We start from the raw sequence: 27,521 nt of genomic DNA on the forward strand, positions 1-27,521 counted from the left end.
TGTGTTGAGATGGGCCTAAGGACTTGTGGGTACCTGGTAGTCTAGGTACTGTTGTAGTCAACTATTGTTAAGTAATGGCCAAATTTCTCACGTTTACTCTTGGGTCAGTTTTGCTGAATCCTCTCCAATTAGCTATTAAAGGTATATATTTCACATAATTTTTTTCCCTTAAAGTATTGTATAAAGTAATATTATGTGGAAGAATGAGGTAACGCATTTAGTTCCAGCAATAAACTTTTTCTATGAACTGGAGATATACTATATGTCTAGAATCATTTAGAAATAACTGGAACATTGCACACAAGTATTATTACTACATCCTAATGTTTCATGTTTTTCTCAGATTATTCCAGTTATATTTACTTGGTCCAATTCAACTCTCCTTTCTTTCACTTACAGCTTCACCCTTTATGGATTTCTTTCATCTTTGAACTTCGATATACTTATTGTTTCATAACAGAATTTGACGTTGATTTTGTACTGTCTGCAGTGTATTCAATATAGGTAAAACTTAGCATAAAAATAATAAAAATTACCAAGTCAGCTTTTATTTATTGAAAGCCCATTGGGATAAATACTTTACACATATTTCATCTTCACAACAGTCCTGTAAATTAAGTTTTATTATATTCATCTTATATAAAAGGAAATTGTGGCTCAGAGAAGTCAAGTGACCTGTTCAAACTGAACAGCTAGTAAGTGGCACAATTGAGATTTAAAGCCAGATCTGTCTGATTCCAACATATGTGTCTTTATTCAGCGTATTAGTAGGGTTTGCCAGAGAAACAGAGACAACAGGAAGAGACTTATTATGAGGAACTGGCTTGTGTGGTTATGGAGGCTGAGAAGTCTCATGATCTGCCATCTGCAAGCTGGAGACCCAGGAAAGCTGGTAATGGTATAATACCCATCTGAATCCCAAGGCCTGAGAACCAGGGGAGCTGATGGTATGATTACCAGTCCAAAGGCAGGAGAAGACTGATGTCCCAGCTCAAGTACTCAGGCAGGAAGTAAAAGGTGCAAATTCTTCCTCTACCTTTTTGTTCTGTTCAGGCCTTCCCGGATTGGATGATGCCCACCCAGACCGGGGAGGGCAATCTACTGATACTTTCCTGAGTCCACCAATTCAAATGCTAATTCCAGAAAACATCCTCACAGACGCCCCCAGAAATAATATTTAATCTGTCAAATTAACCCTGTCAAATTGACACACAAAATTAACCATCACACCCAGCATACAAAGGCATGAGGTCACTCAGGTCAGGGACCTTGTCTCTGATTTCCCTTATGATTGGTAAAAGCAAGGCTTTTTTTTCCTGGTGGGGTGAGTGGCTAAATGCTGTCGCAGGGAGCCATCATAACCAAACAAGCTTGTCTGAGAAAATTTTAATTTTGTAACAGTGATAGCCTAAGTATAAAAAAGATTATGATTCAATTTGAATAACATATAGAGCATGAAACATTTGTTGACAACTCATACCTTAGTTCTTTTAATGAATGTATGGTTTATAAAATTGGCATAAATACTCTCTTTGGAACGGTTTAAACTTTAACACCAACGACAAACTAGTCAGATTATTATTAATTTTTTGGTTCATTATTTGTTTTTTTTTAAATAATGAAGCCAGCTATTATATTTTAAATTGTTCTATAAAATATTTTAAATATAATAGATTATTTTAAAGACTACTTCCGCCCTCTAGTGACCAGGAATGGGAATACCACATCCACAAGCATTAAAAAAACTGATTCTCAATGTGTTTGTGTACCTCCCCCTAGAGGATGCTTGGGAAATTTGCCAGAGTTATTTTGGTTATTATCAATACAATGAATGTGGGTGCTATTGGCATTCATCAGGGGCATTAAGGATGCTAGCATCCTGCAATGTGATAGACAGTGTCCCATATAAACTAATTATCCATTGCTGAATATTCATGTAGATGAAAAATTTATTATTTAAGCCTAGAACCTACCACTATCCTACATATGAAAACAAAAATTTTTCCCACTTTTTATACATTCCATTTTTGAAAGCAACTTATTTCATTTACTCTAAAACATTGATTGTAAGATACATCATTACCTAACAGTAAGAGTGAAAATAATTGCCAATTAAACTCTGACACGAAGCTTTTTAAGACTTTTATTTTTATTTTATCAACAATCAACAGCTTGGAAAGGCAACCTATGGAATGGGAGAAAATATGTGCAAACCATGTATCTTAAAAGAGGTTAATATCCAAAAAATACAGGGAACTATTGATTCTATAGGTATAGCCATCTAACTACATCATGTAATTTAATATAGGCATACCCAAGCATTTACAAATTAAAATAGATATTTTAAGAATTACTTTCTTTTACTTGCCCAGATTTCTACAGCTCATGAAAGGCAGAGCTGGAACTCCAGCCCATGCCTTCTGTCCTCCTCTAGTAAGATGGGGTCGGTAGAACACCAATAACAAAAAAGGAATGTTATATCTAATGGGTTGAGAACTGTTGATTTAAGGCATGAAGTGAGGATCATGAATTCTTGTTTCTCCCCTTAGTAACTTAGTCTCCCCTTAGTAGTATTGTTGGGGCACTTCCCCAACAATAGTCACTACTTTGTGGATGTGGATGATTTAACATTAAATTTGGATGGCCATATGATCTTATTTCTAAGAAAGTGCCTTCTCATTTTATATGTTGTGTAGGGTTGAAGAATAATATAATGAATGAGTGCACAGGTTCCTGAGTCAGATTACCTGGGCTCAGATTTTGGCTCTATCACTGCTGTGTGACCTTGGATAAACAACTCAATTTCTCTGTGCTTCATTCAATTCCTTCTGAGGTAGAGTCATTAAATGGAGGTGATAATATTACCATCTCACAGGGGTGTTGAGAGGATTAAATGAGATAACACATTTAAGTGTGTAAGTGTCTGGTGTATAGAAGACACAAAATAAATGTAAGCTATGATGAATATATACAGGCATACCTTGGAGATATCGTGGGTTCAGTTCCAGACCACCAAAATAAAGTATCTCAAAGCGAGTCATATGAATTTTTTTGCTTCTCAGTGCATACAAAATTATGTTTACACTATACTGTAGTCTCTAAGTGTGCAATAGCATTATATCTAAAAAAAAATGTACATACCTTAATTTAAAAATACTTTCTTGTTTAAAAATGCTAACCATCATCTGAGCCTTCAACGAGTTGTAATTTTTTTGCCAGTGGAGGGTCTTGCCTCGATGCTGACGGCTGCTGACTGATCAGGGTAGTGGCTGCTGAAGGCTGGGATGGCTGTGGGCAGTTTCTTAAAGAGAGACATCAGTGAAGCCGGCCATACAGATTGACTCTTCCTTTCATTAACAATTTCTCTGTAGCATGTGATGCTATCTGATAGTATTTTACTCACAGTAGAACTTCTTTCAGAATTGGAGTCAATCCTCTGAAACTCTGCTGCTGCTTTATCAACTAAGTTTGAAGTCTTTTGTTGTCATTTCAACAATCTTCACAGCACCTTCACCAGGAGTAGATTTGCCTCAAGAAAGCACTTTCTTTGCTCATCCATGAGAAACAACTCCTCATCCATTAAAGTTTATAACAAACATAATAATAAAGAAAAAGTATGAAATATTGCAAGAATTACCAAAATGTGACAGAGACACGAAGTGAGCAAATACTTGTTGGAAAAATGGCGCCTATAGACTTGCTTGACATGGGGTTGCCACAGACCTTCAATTTGTAAATACCATCATAGCCATATTATTCATTTTGGTAAAACATGTTTAAAATCTTCATTTAGATCATATCATTAAGTTTCACTAAAATCTATGAGATTGTCACCGGGCTACTGTATATATAGAGTAGATGCTAAAGAAGAAGCCACTATGCAGCCATCCTGTCTAGCTGGGATGAGGAGACTGATCTGCATGAAACAACCAAGACAGTTAAAGACAGAAGATAAATAAGTACAACTGGATGGCAAAAGCAACAAGAGCTATAGAATGGTAAGGTGGTTAAGGAAGGTATACGAGATGAGAGGAGACAATTTGCCAATTAATACATGTCCGACCATGGATGAGTTTACTTCTCAGTGATTCCTGGGTCCTTATTTATGAAATTAATTCATTTAAAATGCCTAGTGCAATCTACATGAGGTAGGTTGAATGGAGTTTTAAAGAATGGGCAGGCTGTTATTAGTGGAAAATGATTCTATTGACAGGAATAATCAAAGATACAGGGACATTTCAAGTAGTGGAGATATAAATCTTTTAAAAAAATTGATATGTACCGTGCACCCCAATGTTCATAGCGGCAGCATTTACAATTGCCAAGATATGGAAGCAACCTAAGTGTCCATCAACAGATGAATGGATAAAGAAGATGTGGTATATATATACAATGGAATACTACTCAGCCATAAAAAAGAACAAAATTTTGCCATTTGCAGCAACATGGATGGACTTGGAGGGCATTATGCTAAGTGAAATAAGTCAGACAGAGAAAGACAAATACTGCATGATATCACTTATATGTGGAATCTAAAAAATATAACAAACTACTGAATATAACAAAAAAGAAGCAGATTCACAGATATAGAGAACAAACTAGTGGTTACCAGTGGGGTGGAGGAGTGGGAGGTACAAACCATTGGGTGTAAGATAGGCTCAAGGATGTAGTATACAACACAGGGAATATAGCCAATATTTTGTAATAACTGTAAATGCAGTGTAACCTTTAAAAATTGTATACAAAAATAAAAAAATAGTCAAAAAAAATTCGGTACATACAACAAGAGCAAAAAGTTCACATGTAGTAGCCTTATGTAATTTTCTAATTTTCTGTTACAAATAGCAAACTCTTTCTTTCCTGCATGGCAAAGTAACTTTCACTCAGCATTTGCTTCTCTTGTCTATTGGCTCATGTTATAATCCAAGAGAATTAATCCTTCAACAGTGAAAAGATTCTTTAAGAAAAGAAACAAGGCAGAGTAGTGTCAAAGAAAAACTCAGTCACAAAGTCCCTTGATTGTAGCACGCCGTTTCCTTGTTTATAAGCAGGATAAATCAATAGATTGATTTCACCCCATAAAGGCAAAAACAGGATTTATTAAAAGAGGAAAGAGGAGAGAGAAAAATAATTGTAGTCTGGGAAGAGTGAATCTTGTTTGCACATTTTTTTTTTTTTTAAATGGCATAACTGATTAGCTGGCAGCAGTCAATCTGGACAGTCTGTCCTTGAATATCTTAAGTGTTTATGGACTCTCGGGAAAACCTTTGTGAGCTAAACTATGAAGCTGGATGACAGGCTGTTTCTCTGTAATGTCTGCCTGTGTCTTTCCATCAGCACCTCATTATTAGCTGTACAGGTCTGCACTACTTCCCTCACCAGAAGTCTCAATATAACTGCTGATTTTCTCGAAATCCTTTGCCCCTAAATCTTTACTTCTAACTGGAATCTCTTCTGAGTCCTTATTTGAAAGTGATCATAATCTGGGGTGCTTTGTAGTGGAATTTCTATTACAAAGACTTATAATCATTTTTCTAATATGAATTTAAGACTTTAAACAAAAATATGCAAATTTAAGTTTTCCTTTTTTCTTGCATTTTCCTAAGGATTAACACCAGTATTTTCACACTTCAACAAACAGAACAGATAGTAGTGATAATGCTATCAAATGAAATGTATGAACGAACTGACCCGAATAAACAAGTTTTCTTACTCAAATATTTTAACATTAACTTTCTAAATGTTACTTAAAATATTTTAATTAAGACAATTAGTAGCTCCGGTGCCTGCAAACAGTTGATCATGGCTTCTGCCCCGCAGTGAATTATCACAGAAGAAAAATTTGGCAAAATTGCTGGCTTCATGCCCACAGCCATTATGAAGCAGGAACTCTTCAGATTAAGATTACAACCCGAGGGTAAGCACTATATAATATGTATACTTTCAGAAATTAAAATCCCCTTTGATTACGTTTCTTCCAGTAATGCTTAAAGGCTGAATTTGCGCCCTTGCACGTGTGTGGGTCACCTCTAAGCAAGGAAAATACATTTTGCTACTAGCATCAGTTGAAAGTGAAGAGAAAATATTGTCCAGTTGCTTCAAAGGTAAACACCTCTGTGTTTTACATATACTTTAAAATCTGTAAGGCAAATTGAAATAATCCTTTATTATGTCTTCTTAGGATGAGAGAAACTTCCCTTTTAGCTGCTCCTAATTTTTTAAAATCATCACATTTAACACAGCAACACTGTTCTTAGAAATCAAAACCTGCTCATCTCAATTCTTTGGTAATAGCAATGAATCCGTACGTTAAAGAAGGGTTGCGAATTGCTGAATCCACTTTACTATACAAGAGAGGCCCCATGAGCTGACCTGAATAGACAATAACTAACCTTTCTTAGCAGTTAAGTATTTTAAAAGACAATAGGTGCCTTAGAAATTCATTCAGAGCCTTAGAAATCCACATTAACACAGTTCTCACTTGCTCGAGTTTGGTCTGTATCCATTTATGCAAGCCAAATCTTTTCCAGACTCATGAAATTCATAATATTTTATAACAAAGACAAAGAAACACCCTTGACAGACTACCATAATCTAAGGCGCAACAAACTCTCGCGCGATGTTGAGACGCTACCGCCTTAACGTCACCGGTTGCCATAGCAGCATCCCTCAGAGCGGAAAAGTGGGGTGGTGCGAGGGGCGGAGCGCGGCTTCGGCGGAGGACAACGGACGCTCTCCTCCTGCAGGTCTGACTTCTACCAAAATGAGCGGCCTGGATGAGGGCGACAACCTCCCTGTCGCTAAAACCTGCGGTCTCGCTACTCCCGACCATGCCCCGGGACATCCGGACCTAAAGCAGTGTCAGGGCGAGGAAACCGGGGCCACCCTGGTGATGGCGGACACAGGTGAGGGCGGCTTGGAGACCGCCGCAGAGGGAGGCGCACTCCGGGACCCCGCGGGCTGTGGCCTTGCGCTCCGCATTCGGGTTGCTGGCAGTCGCGGCCGCGTAGCGACCAAAGCGGGCCAGAAAGGGGCTCCTGCTTCCACCGAGGGCCTGGAAGCAGCCTCTGCCTCCACCTCGGTGGCAGCCGACAATAGCCAGGAAAATGGCTGTCAGCGTAGAGAGCTGCGCAGCCCTGCTGTCGAGAAGGCTCTAGAAGCCTGTGGCGCAGGGAGGTTGGGGTCTCAGATGATGCCTGGGGCGAAGGCCAAGGAAATGACGACAAAAAAGTGCGCTGTTTCAGCAGCAGCGGAAAAGGAGGGAGTAGCGGAGGCGGCGGTGGAGGAAAAAAAGGTGATGCAGAAGGAGAAAAAGGTGGTAGGAGGAGCGAAGGAGGAGGCCCGGGCCAGGGCCCCTAAGATCAATAACTGCATGGATTCGCTGGAAGCCATCGATCAGGAGCTGTCAAATGTAAATGCCCAGGCTGACAGGGCCTTCCTTCAGCTGGAGCGCAAGTTTGGCCGTATGCGAAGGCTCCATATGCAGCGCAGGAGTTTCATCATCCAAAATATCCCAGGTTTCTGGGTCACTGCCTTTCGCAACCATCCCCAGCTGTCACCTATGATCAGTGGCCAAGATGAAGACATGATGAGGTACATGATCAATTTGGAAGTGGAGGAGCTTAAACACCCCAGAGCAGGCTGCAAATTCAAGTTCATCTTTCAGAGCAACCCCTACTTCCGAAATGAGGGGCTTGTCAAGGAATATGAGCGCAGATCCTCTGGCCGGGTGGTGTCTCTTTCCACGCCAATCCGCTGGCACCGGGGCCAAGACCCCCAGTCCCATATCCACAGGAACCGGGAAGGCAACACTATTCCCAGTTTCTTCAACTGGTTCTCAGACCACAGCCTCCTAGAATTCGACAGGATTGCAGAGATTATCAAAGCAGAACTGTGGCCCAATCCCCTCCAGTACTACCTGATGGGTGATGGGCCCCGCAGAGGATTTCGAGACCCAGCAAGGCAGCCAGTGGAGAGCTCCAGGACCTTCAGGTTCCAGTCCGGCTAACTCCTGCCCTGTGAGAAGCACCTGCACAAGTTTCCTTACCACCTCCTCTTGGACCTGTGCTTAGCCAACAGCATGCAGTCTTCCATTTACTTTCTCTTCACACTGGATTATTTTGTCCTTTTGTCCTTCTAAATCCTCAAAAATCAGTGGCAAGATAATCGCTTATATGCCTATGCTCTTCTTCCTCTGAGCCTTCCTGCTGTTCTGCATCGTGTTACATGTTCCAAGTGCACGGCCTTCCACTACTTCTATGCCAAGCACATGATACTGTAGATATGCACTCCCTTCTTTTGCATGCCCTTGGCCCTGTCTGACGATAGCCTTCTCCCAGTTTTTAAAGTGGTTGTCTACCACAAAGAAGCTTGATACACCTTTGCAAATACTTAGCTGGGCTTCATACTTTATGCTGGCTGTCCTCCTGATACCCATGTACTCTGTGGCAAGATCTTTGAGTTTCACTGCTGCAAGATGAAGCTTATGTAGATGATGCCAGTCATCAACCCAAACTGAACATTCCACACTACCAGTAACTGGTTTCCAGCTGTCTTCCTGGGTCCATGCCATCCACGCTGCTGGTTATCTGGCAGAATAAGCAGCTGGCTGGTGGGTGGCTACTAGGCATGAATGAGGTAACAGATGACAGGTGTTCTATGTTACCATGTTGGTCTTCTTATGCCTTTGGGCACCCTGCATTGTGATCACATACTGGTGAGTATGAAGGCCTGTGATTATGGCCCACCCGAACCTGCACTCAGCCTTCTGGATGAGCTTTGCACAGGCACCATTGCCTTCCTCTTCAGGAACTATCTGTAGACTTAAGCTCCTGGGTAGCACACAGGAACTATCCCCTTCCCTGCCCCCCAAATAGCTACCCATAAACCCAAATGGCTGTCAGGCAGGTTGGGCAGTCATAATATCACAGCGTCCAAAGCAAAGCTGGTGGGGGGGGTCCCTTCCAGCAGTTAGCCTTTTTGAGCCCTAGCTGACAAACCACCCTTAATCTAGGCAACTTTATTAGGCATCCCCTTCTCAACCCCTCCCGCACCCATTCTGAACATGACAAAGTTGCCAGGGCGGGGGCACCGATGAAGAGGTCTTTCTGGTCTGTGGCGCCTGTTATGCATCTGTCTCTGTCTCCATCTCCCTCCCCGCCCCCGGCTTCTTTCTCAGAAGCAGTTACAGCTCAGAAGCGGAAAACAAAACGGGCAAAGCAGGCTTTTTGTTTAATTTGCTCTCCCTTTGATTGTGTCCAGAAGGAGAAAGGTACTGTGCATCAGACTCCAGATCTCTTATTGCTGTCTTCTGCCCTCATGTCTCCACCTCACTTCCTTTAGCAAAGTCTAAACATTTCAAAGGAAAACCTGTAGGTTAATTGCCTACTTACGGGCATTGTTTTTTTGGGCCAACTTTGACAACCCCATCCTCTTCCTTATCCATTTACCAAAACCTTCTGTGTGTTTTCTTGAGCTTTAGTGTGAGAAGCTGAGAGGAGAGACAGAAGGGCCTCACAGTAACGGCTTCAAGACAGACCCAGAGCAGGCTGTGATCCGAGGCAATCAAAACTTAGTTTCACTCCACCTTTCTAAGCATGGAAATTCTTTTTTGGGCCTTGGACCACTTAGAAATAACCCCAAGGCAGCATTTTGAGGGTCACTCGTGTCCTCTGTACTGTTCTTTGACTGCCCTGATGTCCCACAGCCTCCATCCTACCGCCTGGCCTTCTTGGCTCTCAGTCCTCAGCTTCTGCATTTCCTTCCCTGCTTCTGACCTAACAAATGAGGGAGCAGGCTGCAGTCTGCATTGTGGGAGCTGCCAAGCCTCCCTCCTAGGGGGTGAGGGGGTGTGTGAAAGTCTGCTCCACGGGGCTTGGGATGTCTGGACACAGAGCAGTGGGAAAGGTGTCCTAGGCTGTAGAAACTGAAAGCCCAGAAAACAGATGAGCTTACTGTGGATTGGGCTTGAGAAGGTAAACAGAAAAGACTGGAACCCTGTAGGGTCAGGGGTAGGAGGGGAGGCACCTGAGGTTTTCCCCAGGAGAGGTGGGAGAATGAAAGTGGTTGATGTTTAAAGAGGATGGTGGGAGGAGTTACGTTTTCCTTCAGTTTTTCCTAACTCCTCGAATTCACTAGTAGTTTTTTGTACACACAAATGCAAGTCTAAATGTTTTGTATTATTTTAGAATATGTGAACGATTAATGGTGTATGCTCCTTATTTCACTGTGTTTGAGTAAAGTCCTGTTAATTCCTTTCTCCATTTATGCTTTCTGGCAAAATTGACGTTTACAGGCATGCTTTTTGCTTGTAATTGAGAATGTGTGCAAAAATATCAGGCTTGTTTCCTGTGCAGTATGAAGACTTCTGTGAATATTCACCAATATATCAGCTTGTTCTGTTCTCTCTTCTTCTACAGCTCTATTCTTAGAAATATAATTTGAATGTGATCTTTGAAATTGTGCTGTCTTGTGGAAGTATTCTCAAACAGAAAAACATAACTGTCGTCTTGATATTTCTTGGCCTAGCAGTAAATATTGTACTTGACATCCTATGTTCCTAACCAGTGTAAGTACTTGTAGAATTGCTCTGTCATACTAAACAAAGATAGTACTTTAGTCTTCTCCTATGTGCTCGAAGGAAAAATAAATCTGTTACTCTGCTGTATTTCTTGTTTTCACCAAAAAATAAAAATAAATAAGGCTTGTCTGTTTTGTCTAGGCTAATAAGTGGTTGGAAAATCATTAAAGTTATCAAGTCGTCACAGTAAGTATCATCCTGAACCTTAAAAAAAAAGGCAATAGTGCACCTTCCAAGATTTTTTGCGTGAAAAATGGTAAATAAGAAGCCCAAATGCATACTCATAAACATATTTCCTATACAGTCAGTGTAGGTTTTGGTAATTGAAACACCATATATTGATTTTTGTCACTCACTTAAAATACTGTTTTCAGTGGAAAACTGTTCTCTATGCCCCATAATAGTTTACTTATATATTTATGTTAACTGTGTCCCACCTTGGGCTCATTCTTTTTTAATGAGCTTAAGACAGACTTTTGGAAGAATTAATCATTGGATATTCTTTAAGTACTACTTAAATTCTTTTCCTACAGCAGTGTGGTGCTCTAAAAAGAAAAACAAAAAAGTTATGACAAATATAAAGTCTAGAAACAGATGATATCAGACATTACAATGTCAATTACCAGTAATGTTTTGCTTTTCAGCAGCTATTACATGAAGGTTTGGGAGATACATACTTCTGCATTCTCTGTAGCAGAGAGAACAATGAATGCTGCAAGGTCTCCATAAATGAATCACTGAATATTTTTAACCATCTAAACAAAGATTTGACATAAATGGCCCCAAATTACTGATTTGAATTAGAGATTGTTAATTAAACACACAGTTAAAACAGACATGCTGACTCTTGGTGCAGTATTTATTTGCAAGCTCTATTTGCTGAAGTATAATTTTTCTAGGCCTGGAGAACTTTAAGTATTAGCTCTCTAAGATTTCTTTTGCATGTTTTATACCCATCTTAGTCCTAAATTCCCTATACAATGTTCATTTTACCTTTTCAATTCAGTGATTAATTTCTGCCTTGTCGACCATCTGTTTCAGGCATATCTCTTTATCCTGTTCTGGATATAATCAGAAAATCATTTTTGTTGGTTTATTATCAGCTTTAGTCTAACCAGTAGTACCCATTTTTCTAGTAGGCTGGTGCTACTCGTTTGTTACAGATTAACATGGTTTCTGTTCTGTTTAGTCTAATAAAATTAGACTCAGTCAGCATTCTCTAGGATTCACTTACCACCCGATTGGTTACCTCGGATAGCCCTGCTCCATTTCTTTGCATTGCCTTTTTGTTTTTCTTCCTAAATTCTGCACCCAAATTATTCTTAAATCAGACCTCCAAACCAGTTAAAGAGTTTCTCTCATCCTTTTCACCAAAGAAGTATTACCATTTTGGTCTGCTTGGGCCATTATTGCCCTATGAGTAATAGTGACATACTTCATAATTTCCCTGTATTAACAGAAGACCCTTGGGCATCCTCTTCTATTTTTCTGGGTATTCAGCTCAGGCCAGACACCCACAAAGTCTTCTCTGACCTTCCTTACCAGGCCCCCTACTCCTCCACATCACTCCTCCTGCTGCTTTTGCTTCTGCTTTACCTCCAGTTGACTCACGTTTCCTTAAATCAGTTTTCATCATTAAAAACAAACCCCCCAATAATGACCAATATTCCTAATCATTGACTTCCCAGACTCATAGGGTCACAATTTAAGCCTTCGATACCCAATTTTGCGTCAGATACACATTCCCTGGCTTGACAGTCTGAAGGGCTCTGAGGTGACAGTAGGTACTTCCATGTTTGTTCTTATGTTACCTTCATAATCCTGACAGTTTTACTGTCCCCTTTTAAACAGTTGAGAAAACAGGCTCAGAAAGTTGAACTAAATTGCCTAAGATGCAAATCACAAATTGTTGTGCTTTCAAGCTAGGGTACTTTCCACTGTATCACAGCCGTCTGTACTAAATTTGGCATAAAACAAAACAAAAACCCTATTTATATGAGTATTCAATTGAAGGTTATTCTTAACCCATTCATGATGGTCTTTGAAGGGTTTTTTTTTTAATCACTTATTTTAATTAATACAGAATTCCGTAGTTAAAGATTAAAATACTCCTGAACTTACATATGTAATCATGATGTCTGCTGCATAAATGAATGAAATTAGCAGTTTGCTCCCTTCATTGAAAGGAGTAAATGTACCAAAAGGACTTTTATTTTTAAAAAAAAATTTTAAAAATTGTGTATTTTATTGTACTTAATTTCTGCTGTACAGCAAAGTGATTCAGTTATGCATGTACATTCTTTTTAAAAATTCTTTTCCATTATAGTTTATCACAGGATATTGAATATAGTTCCCTGTGCTATACAGTAGGACCTTATTGTTAATCCATGCTATATATAATAGTTTACATCTGCTAACCCCAACTCCCACTCTATCCCTCCAACACACCTCCACCCCTTGCCAACTGCAGGTCTGTTCTCTATGTCTGTGAGTCTTTTCTGTTTTGTAGATAAGTTCATTTGTGTCATATTTTAGATTCCACATATAAGTGATATCATATGGTAATTGTCTTTCTGATTTACTTCACTTAGTATGATAATCTCTAGTTGCATCCATGTTGCCGCAAATGGCATTATTTCATTGTTTCTTATGGCTGAGTAGTATTCCATTGTATATGTATACACCCAATCTCCTTTATCCATTCATCTGTCAATGGACATTTAGGTTATTTCCATGTCTTGGCTATTGTAAATAGTGTTGCTGTGAACATAGGGGTGTATGTATGTTTTTGAATTATAGTTTTGTCCAGGAGTGGGATTGCTGAATCGTATGGTAATTCTATTTTTAGTTTTTTTGAGAAAGCTCCGTACTGTTTTCCACAGTGGCTGCACCAACTTACATGCCCACCAACAGTGTAGGAAGGTTCCCTTTTCTCCACACTCTCCAGCGTTTGTTATGTGTAAACTTTTTAATGATGGCCATTCTGACCGGTGTGAGATGATACCTCATTGTAGTTTTGCTTTGCATTTCTCTAGTAATTACTGCCATTGAGAGGTTTTTCACGTGCCTGTTGGCCATCTGCATGTCTTCTTTGGAGAAATGTCTATTTAGTTCTGCTGCCCATTTTTTGATTGGGCTTTTCGTTGTTGAGTTGTGTGAGCTGTTTGTATTGGGTTGGCCAAAAAGTTTGCTTGGGTTTTTCTGTAAGATGTTACGAACTTTTTGGCCAACCCAATATATTTTGGAAATTAAGTCCTTGTCAGTCTCACCGTTTGCACATATTTTCTCCCATTTCGTAGGTTGTGTTTTGTTTTGATTGTAGTTTCTTTTGCTGTGCAAAAGCTTGTAAGTTTGATTCTGTCCCTTTATTTTTGCCTTTATTTCCATTGCCTTGGGAGAATGACGAAGAAACACTGGTATGATTTACGTCAGAGGATGTTTTGCCTATGTTCTGTTTTAGGAGTTTTGTGGTGTCATGTCTTATGTTTAAGTATTTAAGTTATTTTGAGTTAATTTTTGTGTATGGTGTGAGGGTGTGTTCTAACTTCATTGATTTACATGTAGCTGTCCAACTTTCCTAACACCCCTTGCTGAACAGACTGTCTTTTTCCCATTGTATATTCTCACCTCCTTTATCGAAGATTAATTGACCTTAGGTGTGTGGGTTTATTTCTGGGCTCTCTATTCTGTTCCATTGATCCATATGTCTGTTTATGTGCCAATACCACGCTGTTTTGATTACTGTAGCTTTGTAGTACTGTCTGAAGTCTGGGATGGTTATGCCTCCTGCTTTGTTCTTTTTCCTTGTTTTGGCAACTCTGGGTCTTTTATGGTTCCATAAAAATTTTAGGATTATTCTAGTTCTGGGAAAAGTGCCATGGGTAACTTGATAGGAATCACATTAAATCTGTAGATTGCTTTAGGTAGTGTGACCCTTTTAACAATATTAATTCTTCTAATCCAAGATCATGGGATATCTTTCCATTTTGAATCATTTTCAATTTCCTTTATGAATGTTTTATAGTTCTCAGCATATAAGTCTTTCACTCCCTTGGTCAGGTTTATTCCTAGGTTTTTTTTTTTTGATGCGATTTTAAAGGGGACTGTTTGTTTACAATCCCTTTCTGATATTTCATTCTTAGTGTAAAGAAATGCAACCAATTTCTGTATGTTAATCTTGTATCCTGCTACCTTGCTGAATTAGTTTATCAGCTCCTGTAGTTTTTGTGTGGAGTCTTTAGGGTTTCCTATATATAGTACTATGTCATCTGCATGTAATGACAATTTTACCTTTTCCCTACCAATGTGAATACCTTTTATTTATTTTTCTTCTCTGACTGCTATTGCTAGGACTTGCAATACTATGTTGAATAGAAGTGGTGAGAGTGGGCATCCTTGTCTTGTTCCAGATTTTAGCGGGAAGGCTTTCAGCTTTTCACCATTGAGTATTACATTGGCTGTGGGTTTGTCATAAATAGCTTTTATTATGTTGAGATATTTTCCCTCTATACCCACTTTGGTAAGAGTTTTTATCATGAGTGGATGTTGAATTTTATCAAAAGCTTTTTCTGCATCTATTGAGATGATCATGTAGTTTTTGTCTTTTCTTTTGTTGATGTGGTATATCACATTGATTGATTTGCATATGTTGAACCAACCTTGTGACCCTGGGATGAATCCAACTTGGTCGTGGTGTAGGATCCTTTTTCTGTGTTGTTGGATTTGGTATGCTAATATTTAAAAAAAATTTTTTTTAAACGTTTCTTTTAATTAATTTATTTATTTTATATTTATTTTTGGCTGTGTTGGGTCTTCGTTTCTGTGCGAGGGCTTCCTCCAGTTGCGGCGAGCGGGGGCCACTCTTCATTGCGGTGCGCGGGCCTCTCACTGTCGTGGCCTCTCCCGTTGCGGAGCACAGGCTCCAGACGCGCAGGCTCAGTAGTCGTGGCTCATGGGCTTAGTTGCTCCACGGCATGTGGGATCTTCCCAGACCAGGGCCCGAACCCGTGTCCCCTGCATTGGCAGGCGGACTCCCAACCACTGTGCCACCAGGGAAGCCCGGTATGCTAATACTTTGTTGAGAATTTTTGCATCTATGTTCTTCAAAGATATTGGCCTGTAATTTTCTTTTTCAGTAAGGTCTTTGTCTTATTTTGGTATCAGGGCGATGGTGGCTTCATAGGCCTGTATGCTAATATTAAATTTAAGTCTTCTGTCCGTTAACACAGTTTTCCTTTCTTATTTCATGTAACTTTATTAAAGAATATACAGCTTTTCTTCTCTAATATCCTCTTTTAAATTTTAAATATACCATTTTTGATGATTATTTTTACTCTTCATATACAATTAGAAACACTTTTTAGAAACAAATAAAAAATTTTTAAAGTCTAATTACAGTCCAACAGAAAAACATTCTTTAGAAGCACTGACTGACTCTGCTAGAAAAGTGGGAGGAAGCTCGGATATAAACTCTTAACCATCTTTTTGACAAGATGGAAAAAACTAAGGTCAGATTAGGTGGTAACTCGTTCAGATTTCTTTGGTAGCTACTGGTAAAAGTAGGACTAGAACTTCTGACTTAAGTGAATTTTTTTCACTCTTCAGTGGCCAAAAAAATGCAATTAACTTCTTACCCTGGAGTTCGCATTTTTCATATTAACAAGAGCAGTTTATAAGTATTTAAAGATGTATTATTCTTTGCCATTGAAAAAATAAACATGCATAAGGAAAAACAGCTTTATTTTTAAAAGAAATCAAATGTCTACTGAAAGTATACATGAAACAGCGTCTTTCACTTAAGCCCTAAGCTTGATTATGTATGTTCTTTATTATATTCCAATAAGATTTTGGAATTCAATTTCAAAGACAATCACATTTATTAGTAGATATTGAAGAAAGCTACTGACTTTGAGGAAAGAAAATCAGTAACTGTTTACCTACCCTGAGATACTCATCCCCACAATATATTTGGGATTATTTGAGCACTTAAAAATTTAACAAAATATTTATCTTTTCATTGCATCCATCAATACGTTAAATTCTCTGCTACAATCCAAGTATAATGATGGTGACCAGTGTTTTCTGATATGTCCATGATGGACAGGGTAAAATTACAGCATAAAGAGTAGTCAAGAATTTATATTGTAAACATTATCTGGGTTCAAACATCTTGCAACAAACAGCTACTAATATGACTATACATTAGCACACTGAACACAGTAATCCTGGATTGTAGTATAACTATAAAACCTCTTAAAGCAATTTTTCTCAACCTCTCTTTTCATTATCAGCCCCCCCCCGCCCTAGGAGAAAAATATTTAATTAATAAATTTAACTTTAAATTACATTTCTCCCTAATGAGAGAAATTAATACTAAGGAATAAGATTTTATTAAGTAGGGTTGAGATATGGAGGACCATAATCCACTGCATTATACTAAGATTTTTTTCACCCCAAGAACCAATTTTTGCCCCACTGAGAATACATGCCTTAGAGTGAAGTAAACAGCCTTTAACATTATTAGGGAGGAAAAAAACCCTAATGGGTAACATTGGAGGCTAAAATAGTTGGCTTCTCTATCATCCCTGTCCCATTATGGCTGTGTGGTCTCAGAAGACATCATGTCTACTTCCTTGCTTTGGTAACCACAAAAATAGCATAGTTAAAATAATTTAATCTTACTAGACTTGGTGTTCTGAACTGTAAGTTGAAACAACAGGTGTAGATCAGTTATTCTCAATTCTGGCTGCATTTTCCTGGGACATGTTAAAGACATCAATGCTCATCTGTATCCCCAGACCAATTAAACCAATGTCTGGAGGCTATGGTCTAGTCAGTGGTTCTTAAACTTTAGTGTGAATCACACTATAATTAAGCACAGATTGCTGGGTCTCATTCCCAGAGTTTCTGATTCTGTATGTCTGGGATGGGGCCTGTAAATTTGCATTTCTATCAAGTTTGCAGGTGCTGCTATGCTAGTGGTTTGGGGAACACACTTTGAGAACCACTGGTCTAGGCAAATGTGTAAATATGCATGTGTATGTGTATATGTATTTGTGTATATATGTATCCCCAGGTGATTCTAATCTCAGAACTACTAGTATAGAAAGTATTAATAAGATTCTTTTCAGTTCTAAGATATTGAGATTTTAACATAATGAGAGTTGTTGCGTATCAAGATGATCTCTATAGAAAGGAGACCTATGGAAAAACATACCAATTTCTTGGTCACTTCATTAAGAATTTGTTTCTATAAAGCATTTTACAGTAGTTTTTGAAAAGTAACATTTTTACAGTACATTTGCTGCATATATGGTTCTTCACTTCATTTTTCAGTAAACATGGTTTATTTGGTTGTCAGTTTCCCATCATTTGATAAGACCAATGGAGGGTTTGGATAATAGCCTGCCGTTTTTGAACTGTTTGAAGAGAAACTTGTAAATTTGTAGTCCAGGGGTAATTCTGGGGGAAAAAAAAAAAAAGATTCTGCAGATTTCAAAAGAACTTTCATAAATATAAACAAATCAAAATTTGATAGTCATTGATAATAAAACATTTTGTTTCATAATTTTAATATTTCTTTTGTCACCTGGATAGGTTGCATTATGTAACTGGTAAATGAGAACTAATAATCTTCATAGCCCTTAGTAATAGTTACTAAGAATAATCTTTGAATGCTTAGCTAAGTAAGAATTGTAATATGCACAATATGGCAACTTTTTCCATATGATAAGCATCACACACACATGCACGCACACACACACACAGCCACAAGAGGGGGGAGAGAACATAAAATTCATACTTTATTGATGGTGGGACATTGTGACATCTTCAATATAAGTATCTCAAAAGCTAGCCTTCAGATATTTTCTTCCCAACCTTCTTCAAAGAACCATTACCAGAAATATTACAAGTGAAACGTTATATGTCATGTAATGATAGTCATTCCACATGCAGATACTGCGTAGTCATCCTTATTTCACAAATATCACAACTAAAACATTATTTGGTAGTACTCAGTATTTTGAAAATGATACTAACATAAAAATTATACTTTATATTAAATGCCAGTGAGAATTATTAAGACCCAAATAATTAATCCTTATGAGGAGAAAACTAGTGCTAAAGATTGGGCAGAAGGAACACTGCCTTTCTGAGGCCAGAGAAAGCTAAGATTACTATAAACAGAAAAACATTCGTATTAGTGAATTTCACTGGTCTTGACTGCTTCAAATTAGCTGGAGCATATTTTGAGCCATTAAAAAGGCTCATTAAAAGGCATTGGAAAGTACATTGATAAAACTGAGTTTCTAAAATAGTGCATCTGAGGTCCTGGATTTCTTATAAGCCACAAAAATGATACAGGCTGCGAGCTGACCCAGCCACCTCTCTCTCTGTCTTTCCTATACACTTCCTAAAGTAAATGTTTTAAAAGCTATTACAAGGTTAAAATGATTACATTATCAAAATGCTTATAAACCAACCATCATGGTAATGTATATTGCAAACTTTCATAACATCTATAAAAATACCTTCTAAGCATTTAAATGTCAATGAGAGAACCACATCTAACAGAATATTGACGAATAAAGAAACATTACATGAATACAAAAAAGGTTTTAAGAGACAAAGGGGGAATATCAGGTTTGTTTTTCATTTCCTATCTCATTTAAAACAAAAATTTTATTCTCTCTCCCAGGTAGCAGAAAAAGTCTACTAAGGTTAAGAAATCTGGGTATGGAATAGCCAAACTGAGATCAGATGACTACTGTGTTAAAACAAGTACGTCCAGATTGGGGATTCAACAAGGGGGAGACATTTGCATGTCTTAGAAAAGTCATTGTTGGGTGCTTTTTGGAAGGAAAGAGAATGGTAGACAACCAAATTCTTGTTTACCACAATGATGTTCTATTAAACTCTGTGTACTAAATACACCATAATATCAACCACATTATCTAATAATTAAATGAAGTGAACCAAAATGAACAAATATTCTTAAACAGTAAGTTCAATGTACAACAACACAGACAGAAACAGAACTCTTGGGACTTTTTTTAAAGATACTGGCAGGATAACATTTATATAAAGATCCTATCTTCAACATGTCTAAAGCCATGACCATCACACCATTTTTCTTTCAGCCATTTTTCTTACTTGGAGGTCAATTACACAGTACCATCCAAATTTACTGAATATGTTACTGAAATACTAAATTTCAAATTCTGTGTGAGATATAATTTCCTTATGAGAATGTGATCATAAGCAATGAGTGCTAAGTTAAAGAGAGACTAACACTTTGCTTTTTGAGGCAATGTCTTGGACATCAAAATCAACAATCAAATATAACTTACCAGCTCTCTAATTCTCCTTCCCCTCACCCCCAAATCGACTTCTTTAGCTTTGTTTGACTACTGGTGAGTCTAAGTATTTTCTCCTAAGAAAAGTTAGAAGACAAAGGCTCTGCCAAATTCTTTTCCAGGGTGCTGAGGAAGAAAGCTTTTGGAAAATGAAAATGGGAGCCACACTGATGCTATTACTGCTTCCTTAAGGAGAAGTGATTACCCCAGAAGACAGACGGGGGATTATTTTCCCATTTTTTGAGAAATATTTAAATCCTGGAATGATGGAGAGTCGCTTTTCCTTGACTCTCTTACTATTTCACAACCATATCCCACTGAACAGTTTCTATCCAGGTACTTTAGAATAATTCAGTGACTTCCATTATCACACAACCCTACTCTCTCACTATAAACTTGAGTCACTTTGAAGGAAAGAAAGAGAGAAATATAAAAAATTGAAAATAATAGTTTAGTCCTGGGCCAGTCCCTCCCTTCAAGTTACAGGGTCCATTTCTTTAATAGGAAAACTGTATGTGAAAGGAAGAAATATATTCTTTAATTTTATGTGTGTAAGCATGGAACAAAATGAAAAAAAAAATCAGGCTTTTGAAACTGGTGAGAATGAGATATTATTTCAGTGAGTAAGATATATTGACATATTGGATTTGTATATTGGCATAGAGGATGGACCTTTTGGAAGGTCACACATATCTCAGGGTCATCATCATCATCCTACCAATAAATATCAGATAAATATCTTACTTTACTTTCTCTCATATCCACCCTGTGGTATACCCAGTTTAAGGAAGAAGAATCTGAGGTTCAAAAAAAAGTAGACTTCCACTTCTGAATTGGAGCTGAGACAACTAGAAAAGCTGGATAAAATAAAAACATCAGAGTGAAGTTATTGGAGAGTTGAAGAGGCAACTAAGACCAGAGGACACACACTTCCTGGGAAGGAACAAGCGGCAGTGAAGTGAGCCAACATTCTGCCACAGCTTTTCCCTTTAGGCACCAGAATTCTGGCTGGGGGCGGGGCAGGGGCAGTTACTAGCAGCAGAAAAACCAGAAGAGATTTTGGCAGTCTTGAAGGGCTACAGAGACAAAAAGTGAGGGGCTGGAACCTGCTATAAACAAAGGGGTGGAGAACTGGATTCTAGACTCGAGCCCTTTGCCAAACTCTGCAAGGGAACTTCAGGAAACTAAGAAGCAAGCAGAAGCATACCCCTCTGTAAAGCAGAGTAGATTTTTCAGCAGTTTCTTGGTATTGAGAAAACAGGGAGGGATTAAATTCTGACCTGAGAGAAGAGAGGGTGAATACCTCGGACTTTCAGTGATACTATTTCTGAAACCAGAATTTATTATTATGAAGTGATTCTCTTTCATGTTAAGGGATTTTTTTTCCTTCACATTAATAGAGCTGACTCTAACTTTCTTTTGGTTACCATTAACATGGTATTGTCTCTTTCTATCTTTTGATATTCAAATTTTCTGCATCCCTTTCTCCCCATTTTTCTCCCCATTTTTGTTTTTTTGGGGGGGTTTAAAATTATTTTACATAATTAGTTTGGTATATGTATCATTACAATGCTTTTGGTAGTTATCTTAGAGATTACGAGATGCATTTTTGACTTAATATCTAACATACTCTCATCCTTCACCATATAATAAAGGATGTTAGAACACTTTTAACTCCAGCTGTCCCATTTTGTGATTTATATGCCATTGGTGTCATATGTCTTAAAATTCTTTATTTAAACCGCATAGGATTTAAAAAAATTGTTTCTAACTGTAAAATTCATTTTAATTTATTCACACATCCTTTTGTTGCTGTATATTCACTTCTTCTTTCATCTCCAGTCTTCCAACAGGGATCATTCTCACTTTTGCATGAAGAACAAGACCCTTTAGTATTTTCTATATAGTGCAGATCTTCTGGAGATATATTTTCTCCATTTTTGTCTGTCTAAAAATATTTTTCCTTTTATTCTTTAATGATATCTTTACTTGGTATAGAATTCCATCAAGACTGACAAGCATTTTCTTTCAGCAATTTAAAGATATTCTGTCTTTTGGCTTCTTTTGTTTCTGGGAAGAGTCAGATGTCAGATGTCTAACACTCTTATGAAGTACTCCTTTGAAATCAATCTGTCTTTATTCTCTGACTGCTTTTAGTATTTCTTAATTATCTGGTCTTTAGCAGTTAACTTTGGGATTTCCTTTTATGTATTGTGTTTCAGTTCTTTGGGCTACTTAAACCTTTGGCTTATTTTCTTTCATCATTTTTGGAAAGCTTGTAGCTACTGCTTTTGGCTTATTCTCTCATCTCCTAAGATTCTAATTATAGGAATCTTATTCCTTCTCATTATATCTCCTGTGTCTCTTAGTCCCTCTTCCATATCTTCCATGCTTTTTCTCTTCAGGCTTCATTGTGGCTATTTTCTTTTGGCCTATTTTCCAGTGTACTAATTCACTTTTCCTGTGTCTAATCTTCTGTTAAATCCATCCATTAAGTTCTTAATTGTTACTTTTTAATATTTCAATTTTAGAATTTCCACTTTTTATTAGTTTTTATATAGCTACCAAATTTCTCATTCCTTTCTTTTCTGTACTTGAACTTGGTTATTTCTGTTAGTGTTGTCTCATACCCTTGTGTACCTGGTTATTTTTCATTATGTGCTGAACCTTGTATTAATTGTTTTTGGAAATAATTTGAGTCCTAGAATGATGTTATCTTCCTCAAAAGAGAACAGTCATTAATTCTTACCAGGTGCCTTGGGGCACTACCAATCTAGAATCTTCTCAATCCAATTTTAGGGATTCAGCTGATATAAAGCTGAGCTTCAGTTCCTGTGAATGCCTACTTCTAATTCATCCTTCAGAGTCTCAACAGAGATTGAGAGAGTCCACCAGGCCCACCCCTCCTTTGGCAGGCCATACCTTCCACTTTCTACCCCTGTAGGTTCATGAAACTACGAAAAGGCCACTCACTTCTTTGAGTGCCTTCTCCTGAGTTAGCAAACGGGGGGAAAAGCAGCCTGCAAAGTCAGATTCACCTTACTTGGCCTCCTTAGCATCCTGTCCTGGTAACTCTTCCCTAGCCTTCTCCTATGACTCCAGGCAGACTTAAAAAAAAAAAAAAAGTACAGCATTTGTAGTTGGCTCCAGCAGACAGGCAGGTCTTAATTACCTAAACTGCCATATCTAGGTGTTACCCAAGAAAAATCTATAAATGCCATGGGAAAATTTTCTTCTTTTAAAGAAAAGAATTCTAGGGCTTCCCTGGTGGCGCAGTGGTTAAGAATCCGCCTGCCAATGCAGGAGACACAGGTTCGAGCCCTGGTCCGGGAAGATCCCACATGCCGCGGAGCAACTAAGCCTGTGCACCACAACTACTGAGCCTGCGCTCTAGAGCCCGCAAGCCACAACTACTGAGCCCGCGTGCCGCAACTACTGAAGCTCGCGCGCCCAGAGCCCGTGCTCCACAACAGGAGAAGCCACCGCAATGAGAAGCCCGTGCATCACAACGAAGAGTAGCCCCCAATCGCCACAACTAGAGAAAAGAACGTGCGCAGCAACAAAGACCCAACACAGCCAAAAAAAATAAAATAAATTTATAAAAAAATAAATAAAATTAAAAAAAAGAAAGAAAAGAATTCTAGTACTTCAGGTCATTACTGTCCAGCAACAGGTAAAGCTTTATAAGTATTATCCCCCTTACCTGCTATTGCTTCAATACTTGGAATTGCAATAGTGCTGTAAGCACTGATTCTCTTACAAGACCATGTATAAACCAAGGAATCTTCTGTATTTTCCAGTCCGGAAACTGAATCAATAAAAAAAGAGCCCCATTTTTTAGATAATCTATTTAGAGGCTTTGCCTTCGGTCCCTGAAACAAGAAATAGAATAACAAAACTGTGATTAATTAGTGTTCAACCTCATTATAAGTTTTTTCCACCAATAAGTAAATCAAAATAGAACAACTCTGTAGGAATTTCAGTTGTTTAACTTTAACCAGACTATATATACTACATAAAAAGTAAAACAAAGCTTTGTAGTCCTTTAATGTATTCTCCTCTGGCTTTGTTTGGGAACCCCTTTCTCATCCTTTGGGATCTCGCTTGGATGCCCAGGATATTTTCCTTGATTTCCCACAGTTGGGTTGGATTAGGTCTCCTCCATTTTCTCACACTCTGAGTTTATCCCTAATATGGTACTTCTCATACTATCTTGCAATTATCATACTATCTACTTTTCGCCCTGGACAGATTATGAACTACAGAAGGTTAGGAACTATCTCATGTATTAGTGTATCCTTAAGGCTTAGTGCCTAGCACATAGCAGGCACAGAAAAGTTGTAGACTAAATAAGACTCATTCAAAAAATACTTCACAGCGTTTTATGGGTGTAGTATAAAACTAAGAATTGAAAAAAATCCTATCACGTCCATAGAATTTGGATTATAAAATCTGTCATCCTTTTCTGATGAAAACTTCATTTTGGAGCAGCAAACAGTCCCAAATACGCCTTTAGATTCATGATTCTTTGCGCTGGAACTCACTTTGTGAAGCAAGATGAAAATATGTGTTTTTCAGATGATGGTGTTTAGAAATCACTTAGCAAGAATCTATCTGGATTTCACCAAAGACATTTAAGAGCAGTATGGAATATAAATATCTATGCTTCTGTGTGTACATTTAAGGTGTATTTAGATATAATTTCTCAAGGTGTAAAGAGAAGTTTACAGTGTCACTTTTCTTTATTTAGTTCATTGTCTTTTCTAAAATAATGAGTGTGAGAAGAAATGACTCACATCACATAGGCTATATGTAGATAATGGTTCTGCCAACACTGAGTGGTAATCTGGGCTGCACATTATTCCTTTGAAAAGAGGAAAACAGACCTGTTCACCCTTTCTGGTTCAATGTACTATGGATGCTGTTATTGTCTAAATGTTTGTGTCCTTCCAAAATTCATATGTTGAAATCCTAACCCCCAAGATGATGGAATTATGAGGTGAGGCCTTGAAGAGGTGCTTAGGTCATGAGGGTGGAGCCCTCATGAAGCCCTCATGATTAGTGTCCTTATAAAAGAGATCCCAGAAAGCTAGCTTCTCCCTTCTGCCATGTGAGTGTACAGGGAGAAGATGGTGGCCTATGAGGAAGTGGGCCCTCACCAGACACTGAATCAGCTGGCACCATGATCTTGGACTTCCCAGTCTCTAGAACTCTGAGAAATACATGTTTGTTGTTTATAAGCCAGCCAGTCTATGGTATTTTGTTACAGAAGCCAAAATGGACAGATGCTAATCTTTGTTTATTCTGATGCTGAAGTTTTAATGACTCATTTTCTCAAATATAAAATATATATATCACTAATCAAAAGAATCATGCCATTTCTTGAATATATCAACAAGGAGCACTCCCATTTTCATTGAGCCTTTATATCTTATAGATTTCATCCCTTAATGGTAAGTGTTCTCACCAAGTTTCTATCTTCTCTTCTTCTCTTTCTCTCTTGTCTCTCTCCCTTAGACATCTCTCAATTTTCCTCGCTTATCCTAACCTATCTCCCAAACCAGTTTGATCTCATCCTCCAGCTATTTCAAAGAAATGGGATTCAACATTAAACCAATCACATCTCTCTCCTCACAAAACCAGGTCTTTCTCGTGACTTCCATATTTATATGAATAAAACCCATCAATTCCAGTCGGCTGCGCTTGAAAACCATCGATGTTTTGCGTCTCAGCTCCTACCACCAGCACCCAGCAGCTTATCAGTTGTGCCTCCAGAACATCCGCCACGTACTCTCTCCATCTCTTTCTCACTAGCGCCCACTGTTCATGTTTGTATCACCTCTAGTCTGGGCTGCTGGGACAGCCCGTCACAGCATCCCCTCCCACGTGCTGAGCCCATCCTTCACACAGCTGCTAAATGAAAGCTTCGCCCCTGTTGCCTGCACATCCAAAAGCTGCTAGTGATGCCTTTGGCTGACAAACCTACACATCTGCTATTTTACGGTCAAGACTGTGTACTGTAGCCTGTACATTACAATCTCTGTACACTTATTCATGTTACTTCCTGAACGAAGAATGTTATTTCCATCAGTTGAAAATGTACCTGTCCTTCAATGTTTACCTCACATTCTACATTTTTTATAAAATTTTCCCTAATTCTCCTCAATGAAGTATCTATCCTGTCTTGTTTGTAATTCTTTTATAATTCGTACCCTCTGGAGGCAGTTATGCTTTATTTGTATACTCAAGCTCCCTGACCCCTTTTATCCACAGACTAACATGTTCTGTAGAAAGGATCTGTGTATGATTCAATTATAAGTCCCTGATATTCATAGTAGGGAGGCTTGCACAAATTAAAAACTTAGTATATGTTGAACAAGACAATGGTGTCAGACTGGTCATTTAATAACGAGTGGCCTTATTAAGATATCTCTGCTAATCCAATAAGCTCTTACTTATGTCTGATAGTTGCGATGTAAGTTTTGAGTATTGTTCTGAAATATGTGTATGTGTGTGTACACCCAACAGACAGCTACCAAATCCTGTCTCTTCAGTCACAGTGGGTGGATTAATTAAGGACATATATGTTCAATGGAGCAGGGCTGGGGTGGGGAGGTGGAGTCTGATGATAAAGGAACATTATTTCAATTCTATCTTGGGAAATAAAATCTTCAAGCTGTTGACTCACTGTTTCCTGTCAAAGAGCCAATTATTAACTCTTTGTTCATGATGTGTTTATAACTAATTAACAAGAAAAGGGGTCTGTGGGAGAAGGATGGAGCTACTGTCTATGTAGTGCTAAAGGAAACATTCCCACTGATTCTTCATTTCCTTATTACTGTCTGTGCATTCTCAAATCATTTTGAAGAAACCAAATCTCCTTATTTCTCTTTAGGGGAAACCTCCTCCCAAATCCCTCGGGTTAGAATGCCCACCTCCTGGAAGGTTATTTTAAAGCTCTTTTTAACTCAGTCCACAGAACTTCCAATGTCACACTGAAGACCAAATGCTACTCAGTGGAAACCTTGTAGAAACCTGACCCTTTTATTCTAACATTCAGTTGCATCTACTTAGAGCTATCTTTTTTTTTTTTTTTTAAATAAATAGACTTTATTTCTTAGAACAGCTTTAGGTTTCCAGATAAATAGAGCATCTCCTTCCCCCCTGAGCCCCAGGGCACCCACTGGTCTTTTCCAGAATGTCATATAGTTGTATACAGTACGCAGCCTTTTTGGAACTGGCTTCTTTCACTTAGTAATATGCACTTAAGGTTACTCCATGTTTTTCCATGGCTTGATAGTTTCTTTTTATTGTTATTTTTTGATTGGATATTTGTTTTTTGACTTGTGTTTTACCTTCTTTTTAGATTGTTCCACTGGAATGAATTTAGGAAAATGCATTTTATTTTCTGACCTTTCTTCTTTTCTGCTTATTTTTGCTTTTATACACTATTTTCCCTTTCTAGATTTATGACATATTTTACTTTTCTTTCCCTCAAGTCTTTACCTAAGTTCATTTTGGGTGGCTCAGGAGTACGTTTAAGGGAGCTACCAATTTTGTTAAGTTAGATCCATGAAGCGAGAGCA

General features: G+C 38.2%; 2 protein-coding genes across 7 annotated transcripts in view; one reads left to right on the forward strand and one right to left on the reverse strand.

The window, feature by feature from the left end:
- Nucleotides 1-6,664: 6,664 nt before the first annotated feature.
- On the forward strand, nucleotides 6,665-26,623 carry TSPYL4 (TSPY like 4). Of its 3 annotated transcripts, none has more exons than XM_082475336.1 (3): nucleotides 6,665-8,716; nucleotides 10,721-10,765; nucleotides 25,579-26,623. In XM_082475336.1, exon 1 carries the CDS (start codon nucleotides 6,764-6,766, stop codon nucleotides 8,006-8,008), a length of 1,245 nt encoding a protein of 414 aa, XP_082331462.1. In that variant the 5' UTR covers nucleotides 6,665-6,763; the 3' UTR covers nucleotides 8,009-8,716; nucleotides 10,721-10,765; nucleotides 25,579-26,623. The 3 variants fall into 3 exon arrangements, with proteins under 3 accessions (XP_082331462.1, XP_082331463.1, XP_082331461.1); XM_082475337.1 differs by lacking the exon at nucleotides 10,721-10,765 and adding an exon at nucleotides 20,717-20,893; XM_082475335.1 differs by lacking the exon at nucleotides 10,721-10,765.
- NT5DC1 (5'-nucleotidase domain containing 1) overlaps nucleotides 15,326-27,521 on the reverse strand; it is a 125,825-nt gene continuing 113,629 nt past the window's right edge. For all 4 annotated transcript variants that reach the window (XM_082475334.1, XM_082475332.1, XM_082475333.1 and 1 more), the window contains 2 exons: nucleotides 23,639-23,807; nucleotides 15,326-18,040 (listed from right to left, as the gene is read on the reverse strand). In XM_082475334.1, the coding sequence (XP_082331460.1) occupies nucleotides 17,925-18,040; nucleotides 23,639-23,807 (285 nt within the window). In that variant the 3' untranslated portion in view covers nucleotides 15,326-17,924. The remainder of the gene's footprint in view (nucleotides 18,041-23,638; nucleotides 23,808-27,521) is intronic.

The sequence above is a fragment of the Balaenoptera physalus genome (assembly GCF_965194825.1).
Source record: "Balaenoptera physalus genome assembly, chromosome: 9".
Classification (NCBI taxonomy): domain Eukaryota; kingdom Metazoa; phylum Chordata; class Mammalia; order Artiodactyla; family Balaenopteridae; genus Balaenoptera; species Balaenoptera physalus.

Excerpts from the sequence above, each read along its gene's own strand:
- TSPYL4 (XM_082475336.1), top strand. The coding sequence starts at position 6,764 with ATGAGCGGCCTGGATGAGGGCGACAACCTCCCTGTCGCTAAAACCTGC.